The 13,830-nt window shown below is 44.7% G+C and overlaps 1 protein-coding gene across 4 annotated transcripts in view; it reads left to right on the forward strand.

Annotated features, from left to right (window-relative positions):
- Window positions 1-13,283, forward strand: part of BRPF3 (bromodomain and PHD finger containing 3) — a 35,537-nt gene extending 22,254 nt beyond the window's left edge. For 3 of the 4 annotated variants that reach the window (XM_007972802.3, XM_007972804.3, XM_007972801.3), the window contains exons 10-13: window positions 2,669-2,766; window positions 5,770-5,867; window positions 9,409-9,563; window positions 10,932-13,283. In XM_007972802.3, the coding sequence (XP_007970993.2) occupies window positions 2,669-2,766; window positions 5,770-5,867; window positions 9,409-9,563; window positions 10,932-11,115 (535 nt within the window). In that variant the 3' untranslated portion in view covers window positions 11,116-13,283. Of the gene's footprint in view, window positions 1-2,668; window positions 2,767-5,769; window positions 5,868-9,408; window positions 9,564-10,931 lie in introns of those variants that run through there. The other variant, XR_012089144.1, reaches the window with a different exon arrangement.
- Window positions 13,284-13,830: the final 547 nt, after the last annotated feature.

Raw genomic sequence — 13,830 nt, forward strand, 5'->3', positions numbered from 1 at the left:
ACTAAATGTGGAATGTGTGTTGGCCCCTTCTTCTATGAAGGGCATTCTTTTCAGCTATGAGCCATAAGAGCAAGCAGGGCCAGGCTCTGGTTAGCCTGCTGATTCAGGTGGCGTGTTTGCCTTTCTGCAGAACTCAAGTGCAATGCCCTTGATTTATCTGGGGCCCCTTGGAGGAAGTGTGTATTAGTATTTCAGGGTTTCAAATAGGAGATTCAAGGGCTTCAACTGCAAGCGTTGTTTTTCTTTTTCCCCCTATACTGTGGTAATAAGTACATAAGGGAAGACCTTATTTATTAGACCAGAATCATATAATCCCAGAATTAGAAATAATCTTGAAAGAACTGGTCACTAACCCATCCCCCACACCTCCTTTTTCACTTGCCCCTTGGTTTATCTTTTCTGACGATTTTCTGAGCAGGTTGGTGCTACACATGCTTTCTATAGGTCACTCATTCAAATATTGATAACTGAACACCTACTGTGTGCCAGGTACTGTTCTAAGCACTTGCCAGGTACTGTTCTAAGCACTAAGGTGCCTCTTGTCATGAAGATTATCTTCTAAAGTGTCTGTTCTCATGGATATGGATGTTAAATCAGTAAATAAGGTAATTGTAGGTTGGGTTGTCTCCTTAGGCCTGGGTAACTTGGAGAAAGGGCTGAAATGCAGGCCATGATTGAGTCAGTTGTGCTTTTTTCTACAAATCAGGAACATACAGACCTATTTTTGGTGTTGCATCCTATTTTATTGAGCTCATCCTTCTGAGAGCTCATCATTCTATAGTACAGTATTAGCAGTTTGTAATACTTTAAGTAAGACATTAAAATTTACTACCCTTCGTATGACAATAACTACAGCTGCTATTTATTGAATGCATGGTATGTGCTGTACTCAGAGCTTTATGTGTGTTCATTCATTAATCTTTACAACAACACATGGGGAGTGTAAGCCTCAGAGAAGTTAAGTAACTTGCTGAAGGTTACAGAACTGTTAAAAAGAGCTGGGTTTTGAACCCAGATAGGCTCCAAGAGTTTAATTTCTTAACTGCTTTGCTGTGCTCTCTTCTGTTGTATTTGAAGATGTCTCCCCAGATTCTTGATGTGAACTTTGATTTGTTTTTCTTTTTCTCATCTTGATGTGAACTTTGAGAGGCTTTCCTGATAAAATTACTAGCACTTTACATTTGTACAAGGACTCAATGTCTCTAATATGTTGGCAGATTTTTGTAGGGTAAGTGGGAACTAAATCCTAAATGTAAACTGGGTATTTTTTGTTTTTTTCCAAACAGTTCCTAGTTTGACTAGCAATAAAAACTACCAACTTAACTACTGGTTACTGAAAAATCATGATTCATTGAGTTTTAGTTAAGCAAAGTTTTCTTAGCATACAGTCCTGATAAAGTCAGTTCTGATTCAGTAAAACAGGAGTACCCTACTCTCTAACCAGTCCCTACTCCTGGCTGCTTCTTAGCCCACCAGGGGTTTCTTTAAGCATTTCTGCTTTTCTGCAGATTGACGACCTATTCTTTAAGCATTTTATTAGTAAAAAAAATTAAAGTTATATAGGAGTAATATTTTTTGAAGTTTGGATGGAAAAAAGCCCTAGCCATATCATTTTTGCCCAGAAGCTATAGTATACATTAGAACTGCATGGGGAACAATTTGAAAATACTGATGCGTGGGTGGGCTTCAGTTACAACATTGCTTTGGTATTGCTATTCTAATTTTTGCTTATCACTTTTTAGTCTTTGTGTAATATATATTTTGCCTCTTTGAAATAGCCATGAAAAAAATTTCTTTTTTTTTTTTTGAGATGGAGTCTCGCTCTGTCGCCAGGCTGGAGTACAGTGGCGCCATCTTGGGTCACTGCAACCTCCAACTCCCAGGTTCAAGTGATTCTCCTGCCTCAGCCTCCTAAGTAGCTGGGAGTACAGGCACGTGCCACCACGGCCAGCTAATTTTTGTATTTTTAGTAGAGATTAGGTTTCGCCATGTTGGCCAGGATGGTCTTGATCTTCTGACCTCCTGATCTGCCCAGCTGGGCCTCCTAAAGTGCTGGGATTACAGGCGTGAGCCACCACACCCAGCCCACTTTTTACTTTAAAAAATCCACTTCTCTCTGTCCAAGAAAAAATTCACACATAAACCATTTGGAAGTGAGAAGTGCATTTTTTTTTCCAATTTAAAAATGTCTTTTCTAATTAAGGAAGTATGACATGTCCACTTTAGAAAATTTGGCAAAGAGGCAAATTTTTGAATCTCAAAATTAAATTGGTTTCTAAAGAAGACACAATTTGAACCAGAGCAAAGAATTCTGGGCAGATGTAAGATGGCCCCTGTCATGGCAAGGCTGCTTAGACTCTGGAAGGATTGACAGATGACTGGTGTGACCTTTCCTTTGGATGAAGTCCAAGGTTCCTGAGCAGGGAACGAGCAACTCCTTCCAGGTTCAGTCCTTCCATGTAGATGAAATGGTTCCTCAAAACCTCATGGGAACTATGCAGTCAAAAACATGGGTTAGTGTGAGTTTTTAGGGGAAGGTGAGGACTGTCCTCCCTGAAGAGTTTTTGTAGCTCCACTCCTGTCAGAGAGGGTAGAAGGGAGAAGGGGAGTGGGCGTTTTAGTCATTGAAATTGCTCATTTCACCCCTCTCTCCCTGCTCTGTGTGCAGTGGTCTGACGCCCCCCAAACGCAGCCGTGGGAAGCCAGCCCTGTCTCGAGTGCCCTTCCTGGAAGGTGTGAACGGAGACTCTGACTACAATGGCTCAGGTGAGGAGCAGTGTTCAGGCAGAGCTGAGGGGGCCAGGCCTTCTGAGGAGCCAGCTCTTCAGGCTGCTGCACTGCTGGGGCTCTGTACCAGGCAGCCAGTCCCTGAGCTCCCCCAAACTCTTGGGCCCTTGGGCAGGGAGATGGCCCTCTCCCAGGCCAATCATACTCTTTTTTTTTTTTTCTTTTAATTGCATCTTAAATTTGAATAGGTTATACATGCCCATAGTAATAAAAATCAAAAATGTACAAAAGAGTGTATAATGAAAGCTAGCACTTCCCTCCCTGGAACATCAACTGCTAGCATTTTCTTTTATATATTTCCAGAGGTAATCCATATGTATACAAGCCAAAACTTGCATGAATAATTAAGAGAGTGAGTAGAGAAGCCTAATATGCACATGTTCCTCTAAACCATTCCTTTTTTCCAGCTAGTAATATATCTTGGAAATCCTTCTGTGCTTTTTATTGGCTTCCCAGTGTCCCATTATATAGGAATGCCATCATTTGCTTAGCCAGTCCTCCAAAGATGGACTTTTAGATTGTTTTCATTTATTATTGTAACCAGTGTTGCAGTGAGCAACCTTATGTATCGATTATTTTATATCCATAGGGAGCCTATCCATAGAAGTGGAATTACTGAATTTAAGGAAGTGTATGTTTGTAATTTTCATGGATACTGCCTGTCCCCATTCACAAACGTTATCAGTGATAGCCTGTATCACTGAATCTTGCACATACATAACCCTGTAGTTTTGTGGGCCTTGTCTCCTTGGACAAAGGGAATAAAGGGCAGGGCAGGACCTGGGGGAGAGGCCTGGGGTGGTGCTCAGGTGGGACAGGTACAGAGCAGGCTGTTCTCTGAGCTCACCTCTGTCCAGCCCTGCTGTACAGGGGTGTGTGCTCCCTGGATGCCCTGTCTTTGAAGTTTCCATTTAACACACAGGCTGCAGGGCTTCTCTTCCTTCTTTCCTTTACCCAACTACTTTATTTTCCCTTAGCATCAGTTTCTTTCTCGTATGTGTGTTGATGGATGCATGCCTGTGTGTTTCATTGCTTTCTGTAATTGTCAGTGCCCAAAAGGCCGGGCTCATGTCAAGATGAATTTGTACAGCATCTCACACAAAGCCAGGAGTGGATTGGCACACTTTGTGCTTCTGGTGGTGACATCTTATTCATACTTTTAAAACCACATGCTTATTAAAATGATGCCAAAGGATATTGACCTCCCGTAGTTCCATCACCATAACATGATTGTCTTCATTTCTCTGTGTTGCCTTCTGTTTATTTTAGGCACATTTTTAACAAAATGCTGATCCAAACACATGTACTTTTGTATTCTACTGTTTTCAATTTTTTTTGTACTTTCTTCATGTTGACACATAATCTTTATATATCTCATGTTATTGGAACAATGTATCTAACAATGCATTATAATTTACTTAACCATTCTATTGTTAGGCATTTGGGTTGTTTCCAGCTTTTAACATTATATGTAATGTAGTGAACCCATATTTTTGTTTAAAATCCTTTTATTCATCTTGAAAGTTATTTTTCTTAGAATAAATTCCCAGAGAAGGAATTTACTGGAACAGGTGGTTCATACATTTTTTAAATGGCTCTTCAGACATACTGCCAAATTACATTCCATTAGGATGGGTTTGGTCTGCAGTTGCATTAGTAGTATGTGATTGCACCAGTTTCTACTCAGTCTACCTCTTTGGTATTGGATTTTATCTTTTTATTGTTACTGCTATTGATTCAATAGGTGCAAAATAGTATCTTATAATTTTAGTGCATTTTTTAAAATTACAAGTAGAGTTAAGCACAGTAGCTCACACCTGTAATACCAGCACTTTGGGAAGCCGAAGTGGGAGGGTTGCTTGAAGCCAGGAGTTTGAGACCAGCCTGGGCAACATAGTGAGATCCTATCTCTACAAAAAATAAATAAATAAAATTTTTTAAAAAGTGAGGTAGTAATATTTCTTTAGAAATAACAATTTCCACTCTGTTAGATTTGGACTTTTTTCTTTGGTTGAGTGTGGTCACCTGCCCATTCCAGTGTATAGATGGGGGGAGGGAAAGAGAGGTTCTTCTGTGTGTTCAGAAGCATCTGTGAAGCACTCATTCACATGTGCTAGTGCATTGAGTGCAGAGCAAAGTAAGATGAAAAGATGCAATGCCTACCCCAGGGATACCCAGTATCAGGTTCTGACAAAAGAAGACATGCGAAGGACTTGCAGACCGCTTAGCTCTGCTAAGTGCTGTGCATCCAGGTGACCTAGGTGGCCAGGTGTGACCCTGTCAGAAAAGAGCTCAGTTATCAAGTAATTTTACCAGGATGTCTTCCCTGGCATCTTTGTCCATGAAGCCTCCATCATGAGGACTCCCCACTCAGGGAGGTGCAGAGAGCAGTATGTGGCATTGCCCAAGCTGGATTTTGGCCCTTCTCCCTAAGGCCGTGAGGATGAAGCAGTTACATTTTTCCAGGGAAAGCCATCTTAGGTGTTCTAGTTCAGAGGTCGGTAAACTATGGCCTATTGTCTATTTTTGTATGGTCCATGGACCAAGAATGGTTTTTACGTTTTAAAATGATTGAAAAGAAAATCAAAAGAAGAATGATATTTCATAACATGTGAAAATTACATGAAATTCAAATTTCAGTGTCCAAAAAATAAAGTTTTATTGGGACATAGCCATGCTCATTCATTTATAGATTGTGTATGTGACTGCTTTCATGCTATAACAGCAGTGTTGAGTAATTGCAACAGAGGCCGTGTTGCCCACAGAAGCTAAAATATTTACTATTTGGCCCTTTACAGAACTAGTTTGCTGACCCCTGATCCAGTCTAACTTCTAAGGAAAGGAGAGGGAAAAGGAAGGGTGGAGGGGATGTTGTGACTCATTCCTGGGTTGCCCCAGTCAAATGGAGGCCACAGGCAGGCCTTTTGGGTACCATTCCAAGTCCCCTTTGGGTGCTGTCTCCTCCCCTCCCCCACCCCCCAGGCAGAAGCCTCCTGCTGCCCTTTGAAGACCGCGGAGACCTGGAGCCCTTGGAGCTGGTGTGGGCCAAGTGCCGAGGCTACCCCTCCTACCCTGCCTTGGTGAGTCTGCCCCAGACGCCACCCTCCTACCTCCCCTGCCTTGCCTTGGGGGCTAATCTGATTGGATTAAGCCAGCAGAGTATGGTGGGAGTCAGAGTGTCTTTAGCTGTAGATGGGAGGGGGGTTTTGCCCCAGCCTGAGTGGGTCAAACTAGCAAGGCTCCCAGCTTGGGGCACTAAAAATAGGCTAAAAGTATGCAGATGAAGGCCAGGGTTCTTAGAGTTTTAATGGCATTTAATAGCATTTATTTATTTCCTTATGCATAAAAGTAACAGGGCCCATTTTAGAGAATCTTTAAAGCTACTGATAATTCTTAGACGTTTTATTAAATATTTGTCACGCTAAGTCCTTGAAATACTGAGGAAAGTATGATTATTCCATTTCCTAAGGAAGAAAACTGACAATGTGTGGTCATTCAGCTAATAAATGACAGGGTTGGAATTTGAGCCCAAGGCTTAAAATGTGTGACGTCAAAGCCTGTGTTCTGAGCCACTGAGTTCAAAATCATCCACAGTCCTGTCTATTCAAGGATAACTTGGGGTGTATTTCCACTTACTCTTTTATAGAAAATGTATAAATATGCATATATATGAGACCATACTGCTTTTAGCCTCCCTTTCACCTAACAGCATATCATGAACATGCACATCTTATGCCATTAAACATTCTTTGTCAACATCACTTTTAATGATTGCATCGTCTTCAGTTGTATGCATGTACCATATTTTAACCATTCCCTAGTTGGTCACTTAGATTGTTTTGAATTTTTCACTATGATAAACAGTTGGCAATAAACCTCATTGTAGCTTTACCCTTGTGCACATCCATGATTATTTCCTTACAGTGAATTCTTAGGAGTCCCTTCTTGGGGCAAAAAGTCTATGCAGAATTCTGATACAAGTTGCCAAGTTGCCGAAAGTTCATTTTGGTTTATACTCACACCAGCAGTAACTAAACTTTTCATTTCTTTCATAGTAGCAGCAGCTAAAAATTCAATTTTTGCCACCTTGATTGTTATTTCTGAACTCTGTCTCAGTTAGAGAGGTAGTGTCCATCTGGCTCTGGAAGATACCACTGATACTAAACCTTTGAGGCATGTCAGAATAATCTGGGGAAAATTTTAAAACAATACCCATATCAAGTCACCTCCACCCCAGCACTATCAAATTAGACTCTCTGAGGCCAGACTGAGGCATCAATATTTTTTAGAAAACATCCTAGATGATCTGTAGCCAGGATTGGGAACCACCCCACCAACCTCTTACATGTATACAGGACTCTGGGTTTCTCCCAGCCCCTTCATATCTGTGACTTTAACAGCAGCCTTTTAAGATAAGGAGAGGAGGAATTCTGATCCTGTTTGGTCAGATAAGGAAATCATAGTCCAAAGAGGTTGTATTAATACAGTTTGTTGGAGCCATATTGGAAACCATGTTGCCTACTCGACTCCCTCCTTAGCAGTAGCAGGTGGGAAAAATTCATACTGATCTAGCAACTGAAGAGTTAGGGCCTGGGGCTGCCTGCCTTCACAGGGCTCTCTGCCTTGCCAGCAGTGAAACTGCAGGACTCCCAGCTCAGTCATTAAAGAAGTGATTAAGCTGTGCAGGTTTGGATTTAAAAAACAAACAGAATACCTCACAATGCAAAAACACTAGCCTAAAATTCATCTTTTTTTTTTTTAAATTACCCTCTTAATTATACATTTTCTGTCATGATTAAAGAAATTCAGCCACCACCTGAACACAACCTGTGTTTTTATTTTGGTGTATGCTCTCCTAGTCTTTTTCCTATGCATTCTTCAGTATGTATTTGCATCCATAGATAGTGGATATAAAGTTTTTAATTTTTTCTGGCTCTTGTCTGTTTTTTTCCTTATCTTTTAAACATTTTTTCTTTTTTTTTGGTAAGAGTAATATACTGCATTATAGAAGTTTGGAAAAACAGGGAAAAAAACAACACAAACCCCACCATTCTAGTGTTGACTCCAAGCATTTTGTATCGTTCTTTCTATTTATTGTTCACATATTCATATTATAGTTGTAATAATAGTATATGTACACTTATGTTAAGTTTTATCACAAGCTTTGTTACCATGTTGTTTTACATTTGCATAGTATTCATTGAATGAATGGACCATTTATTATTTTGGGACATGAAAGCTCTCCTCAGATGGCAGACTTACCCACCTTGCTTTTGCCCTCGGGAAATTTTTCACAATCTACCCTCTGCAAGCACCCTGGGTTCCGAGGCAGGAACCAGCATGCCTTAGTCAAGAGGAAACATATCAGAGTAGCCTCACTGTCTTGTTTGGTAATCAAGGAAGCTTACAAGGGCTTGTATGGTGGTTCTTGTTAGGACTCTTTACTTCAATCCCAGGAGGGACAGACAGCCTGGGAGAGAGAGTTTTGATCAAATTACACACCCGGTGGGTGGGGTAAGGTGGTTCTTCCTTAGAGTAAACGCATAACCAGAACAACTGCTTTCAGCTGCTTATCTTAAGAGGGATGTCGTGAAATTGGCAGACGTGCAAAGGTAAATAATGAGAGCAGTTTATTATGAGAAGGGGCCCAATGGGACAGCATATGGGAAGTAAGATTGCTCTGTCTCTGGAGAAGGCTGCTTCCTCAGTAAGTTCCTAGTCTTTGCTCCCAGAGCTATTAGCTGTCTGCTCTGGAAGCAGGGGCTGCGTAGGAGGCAGTGGGCTGTGGAGGCCCAAGCCTTGTCTGGTTTTAGTCCCAGTGTGGTTTTCGCCAGCTACATCCTGCTTCTGTGCTTGGTGTTTTCCTCTGTCAGCTAACACCTGTCAGCAGACTGCTCAGCATCAGCAAGAGATTGAAATGAGATGATGTGTGAATAATTAGGAGCTCTGGAAACTTTGAAAGTGCTCCCTAGACCTGGATTTTGATTGTTGTGTTGATGCTGCCGGGCATTTTGCTGAGCACCCGCCTTCTCTGAGCCAGGCAAGGCGGGGCTGGATGCCAGAAGCAAACCTGAAGAAGGGCCCAGCTGCTGCCCTTGTGGAGCTTGTTGCCTCAAGGATTAATGCCTCCAGTGGTCCTTGTTTCCACCCACATCATCCCCCTCTCCATCAACCTCCAAGCTCATTCTCTAGCTATACACTGAGCCTCCTCTCCGATCTTACCATGGAGGTGTCACAAATATACCTGGTCCATGTATCAGGAAGGATTGTAGTCAGACAGAAAGGTAGTGGGTAACCAGAGACCTTGTTAGAACCAACTGGATGGCCTTCCTGATGCAGAGCCTTCTTCATAGCCGTGGTACCTAGGGAAGGCCCCCGAGCATTTGAGGTGAATTGCAAAGGTACTAAAGGGAAATTGACAGGAAAAAAAAAGTGACCTCTACTCTTCTGTCCTAAGGGACATTGGAGGAAGGGGTTTGCCTGTCTGGTCTGGACATCAAAGATATCCCACTCAGACCTGATACTCCCCTGGTGTAGGTGCTTCAGCAGTTGGTCCTGCAGCAGGGGCGCTGCTCACCCTGGCCTCCCTCACTGAGTGCCCATCTTCTATTCTGCCTCCAGATCATCGATCCCAAGATGCCCCGGGAGGGCCTCCTGCACAATGGCGTTCCCATCCCTGTCCCCCCGCTGGACGTGCTGAAGCTGGGAGAGCAGAAACAGGCAGAGGCTGGAGAGAAGCTCTTCCTTGTCCTCTTCTTTGACAACAAGCGCACCTGGTTAGTGGGTGCTGCTGTGAGGGGGCTGAGGGGCACGCCAGGGGTCTGTGCTAGTGAGGTACACAGAGGGGCCATGGATGCAGTTACCCTGGTTTCCACCCAGGTGAAGGGGAAGGCATTACTTGCCAGCAACAGGCCTGTACTTGCCATGTTAATAGTAACTGAGGGGTGTTGCAGATCAGATTCCCTGGGAAACACTCTGAGGTCGAGACTTGCATCAGGAGGCTTATTGAGGAGAGCTGTGGAGTGGGAGTGATGCAGCACTGGGCAGAAGTTGCAATACAGCCCACTTGCTGTCTCACCTCATCCATTGGGCACATCTGGAGCTGGGTGGCTCAACAAGATAGAGATGTCAGGAATTGGGGCTGTGCCTTTTTGCCCTGTGCCAACTAGTAATTGAATGCCACTGCCCTGAGGGAGGGGTGTGGCCTGGGCCAGAGGCTTCCTTGGTGGAGGGTGATTCCTAGTGAGGGACTCAGATGAGAGCCTGTCGGCTTCCAACACTTCCAGTAGATTCTGGGAAGCATGTTTCCGTCCTGAGGGGGGTTCTGGCCAGTGGAGTGTCCACTACAGGAGACTTGCTCATTTATGGTTTACAGCACTTAAGGTTTCTCTTAGCACCAGCAAGAGAGTACTTTCACCTTAGCTTCTATAGAGTGAGGAGGGAGAACTTGCTAATAAAAATAGTGATAATAGTAGCTGCCATTGAGTGCTTACTGCATGTACTTATGCAGATTGCTTTATATATCTGATCTCTTTTAATCCTCATTTAAGTCTTCATTAATCCCCTCATAATCCATTTTGCAGATGAGGAAGTTGAGGCTCAGAAAGTCCAGATCCTGTAGCCAGAACTGAGATGCAAAACAAGATCTTGTTCCAAAGGCCGTATTCTTAGCCACATGTTATATTCACCTGGGAAGCTTTAAAAACACACACACACTGTGCAGGCCCCACTACAGATGAGTTTATCAGTTCCTGGCATCAGCTGTACTTGCTAGCCATTGCCCCCTAATTCTCCAAGGCAAGGCGAGGCTCAGAGCCCTCCAGGGTGGCTCAGCTGGCCCCAGAGGGCAGCAGGTGGGTCTTTCTTAGTCTATGGACCCTGACAACTCTCCAAACAGAGTGAGGGCCCAGAGAAGGACCTAGCTGCAAAATTGATTTCATGCCATTCCCCCACCCTACTCCTGCATATCCTGCTTGCTGCCCTGACCTGCTAGGTTCTTGGTGGCCTCCTGCATGGAGTCTCCCAATTTACTTCCCTCTGCCCTGTACCCTCTCCCTGGTTTTGCTGGTCCTGGCCAAGTGGGGCCACAGGAGCCCCCTGTGAGACCCACTACTGCCCAGCCTCTTACTGTGCTTGCATTTCAGGCAGTGGCTTCCAAGGGACAAAGTCCTGCCCTTGGGTGTGGAAGACACCGTGGACAAGCTCAAGATGCTGGAAGGCCGCAAGACCAGCATCCGCAAGTCAGTGCAGGTGGCCTATGACCGTGCGATGATCCACCTGAGCAGAGTGCGGGGGCCCCACTCCTTCGTCACTTCCAGCTACCTGTGAGGGCGGGGCTGGGCCTGCATCTGCTTGCCCTGCCTCTGTCCCGCGGGGCACAGAGAAGCCTCTTCTGCCCCTGCCAGATGTATGGCCGGCAGCTTCCCCCTCTCATGGTAGGCCAGGGACTGGGCTTCCTCCCCACGAGGGGCAAGGCCCCAGTTTTGACCAATTGTATGGTTCTCCTGGCAGGCCTGCTGTGTGCCAAAAACTCCCACCCAAGGTCCCTCAGGGGATTTTTTACTGAAGAACCAGTTAGAAGTAGAAAGAGCTGTGGGGCTTGGGCCCAACTTAGGAGATGGACCCCACCCAGATGGCAAGAGGTCCTGGGCTCCTTCTTGAGGGGCTGCCTGCCCCCCTCCATCCTGCTCCCACTAACTACACCTCAGGGCGGGTGAGGTTCTGACACTGATCCCAGAGATGCTGTGGATATGCCAGGGTCCCAAGGGGAATCTCCCCAAGCTCACTGTCTCTCCCGCTTATCGCCCATTCTCACACCTCTTCCCTGTCCCATCTTCTGCACCCATTGCTCACCTTTTCTTTTTCTCTTGTGCCAAACTGACAGAAACCGTCACCACACTGGTCTTTTTCTTTAATGTCTCATTCCCCTTGAGGCCAGCTGCTATGCCAGGTGGTGTCTCTGCCAGGCTCCTGAGGGCCCAGACAGAGGCCAGCCCACAACCTGTGACCCCCCTCCCCCAGGACATCACCTCCCACCCACAGACCTTCCCTTTTGCTGTCGACACAACTTCCCAGCTCTGCGAGTGTGCCCCCTGGATCAAGGCGGGTCCCCTCTTGTTTTCCTTTGCTGCCACGAGGTGGTCCAAGCCTCCAGAGTGGGCTCCTGTCAGGCTGGGTGTGCGAGTGTCCATCTGTCCACGTGGACGTCGAGGGTGGTTAGGATGGAGCTGTGCCCGTTAGTGGGGTCTGCCCTCTCCCCGCTTTTCTCCTCTCTTCTCTCCTCATGGACTTTTTCTGCAATTGCAGTCTTAAGCTTCACTCTCCACCACCCGGATGGCATGGCGCCTGCCACCAAACATCTTCCTGGCCTGCGCTCTGCTCTGCCCTGCCTAGCCTCTGCTACTCCTACTTCCCAACTTCAGGGAATGCATTACTTTTATTTCTAACTCTCTGCCTCCTTCCTTCTTTCTCTTCAACCCCCTCCCCACCTTCACCTTCTCAAAAATGGAAGGAAAAAAACTGTGAACGGGGAATGCTGACTGACAAACCAACACAACTTTCAGAGGCTTCAGTGTCTGTTCTCTAGACATTTCTTTTCACCTCCTGAGCACCAAAGTCGCAGGGCCAGTTGCAGGCCGCTGATTGCCATGTTGATTTTTAACCTGATATTCTTTTTAATTGTTTCAAATTTTTCATAGGGGAGTTTTGGACAAAACAAAGTCACTGGGGAGATCACTGCCATTTTTACACACTTGACTTTTTAAAAATACAACCAACCAACCACCACAACTTCTTATACATTTGGGACATGAGCCAGAGTTTAAAAGGGAACCAACAAAACACTATAACTTAAAAGGATGGGGTTTTGGATTTTGTATAATAATAAAAACAATACAGCGTATGGCTAGGGAAGGACATGGTGTATATAATTGTAAAATACTGTTCTAAATTATTCAGGCCTATAGTTTCCATTATTGGAGTCCTCCATTGTGTGGCCACACAGTGTCGTTGATTTAAAGGAGCCAGTGCTTCCCCTCTCCCCAGGTAGTTGGTCAGCTGTGGACTCTGTGACCTTTGTCTAAACCTGTGTTGTAAGATCTTGGGACTTTCTCCCTCTCTTTCTATGTCTATCTCTTCTCCCCAACACTTTCTCTTCTTAGTCTCTCTTTATTTTTCAATCTCTGAATCTTTTAGTCTCTCTCTCTGAGTCTCATTTTTTAAAATGCTCTTTTAGAACGGGAAACGGCTCAGATCCTGCTGTGGCATGGGGCCTATGTGTCTCTGTCGCGTCTGCTGTGAAGCACATGATGCTCTATTTATTGTAGAAAGTGACTTTATTTGCTTTCTAGAATTGTTTATAACAGATGGTATAAGAGAGGTAATAAACAGAGAAAAATCTATGCTTGTAAAGAATACAAAAGTTAATTTTACCTACTATAATATGACTGTCTGAAACTTATTTTCTCTCTGAGAAATAAATGTTCTAATGGGCAGTAGTTGCTGTGTTGTGTTTAATCAGTAGGGACCTACCCCCTACCCTTCTCTTCCCATTCCCTACAGCCACCTCTTCAACAGGCCAGGACCATTAAGAATGGGGTTGTTTAGCTGTTGCAGTTTCCTAGCTAGTGAGGGCTGTATCTCTTTTTTTTTTTTTTTTTTTTTTTTTTTTTTTTTTTTTTTTTTTGAGATAGGGTCTCTGTTGCCCAGGCTGGAGTGCAGTGGCATGATCATAGCTCACTGCAGCCTCAATTTCCTAGACTCAAGAGATCCTCCTGCTTCAGCCTCCCCAGTAGCTGGGACTACAGGCACGTGCCACTATGCCCAGCTGTTTTGTGTTTGTTGTTGTTTTTAGTAGAGACGGAGTCTCACTGTGTTGCCCAGGCTGGTCTCAAACTCCTGGACCCAAGCAATCCTCCCGCCTTGGCCTCCCAAAGTGCTAGGATTATAAGTGGGAGCCACCATGCCCAGCCTCTATCTATCTCTTGGACCCCTGGGAGCAGTGTGAAGATGTTCTCTGACTTTGCTTCCCTCCTGCACAGCGCT

The sequence above is a fragment of the Chlorocebus sabaeus genome, chromosome 17 (assembly GCF_047675955.1).
Source record: "Chlorocebus sabaeus isolate Y175 chromosome 17, mChlSab1.0.hap1, whole genome shotgun sequence".
In the NCBI taxonomy this organism is placed as follows: Eukaryota; Metazoa; Chordata; class Mammalia; order Primates; family Cercopithecidae; genus Chlorocebus; species Chlorocebus sabaeus.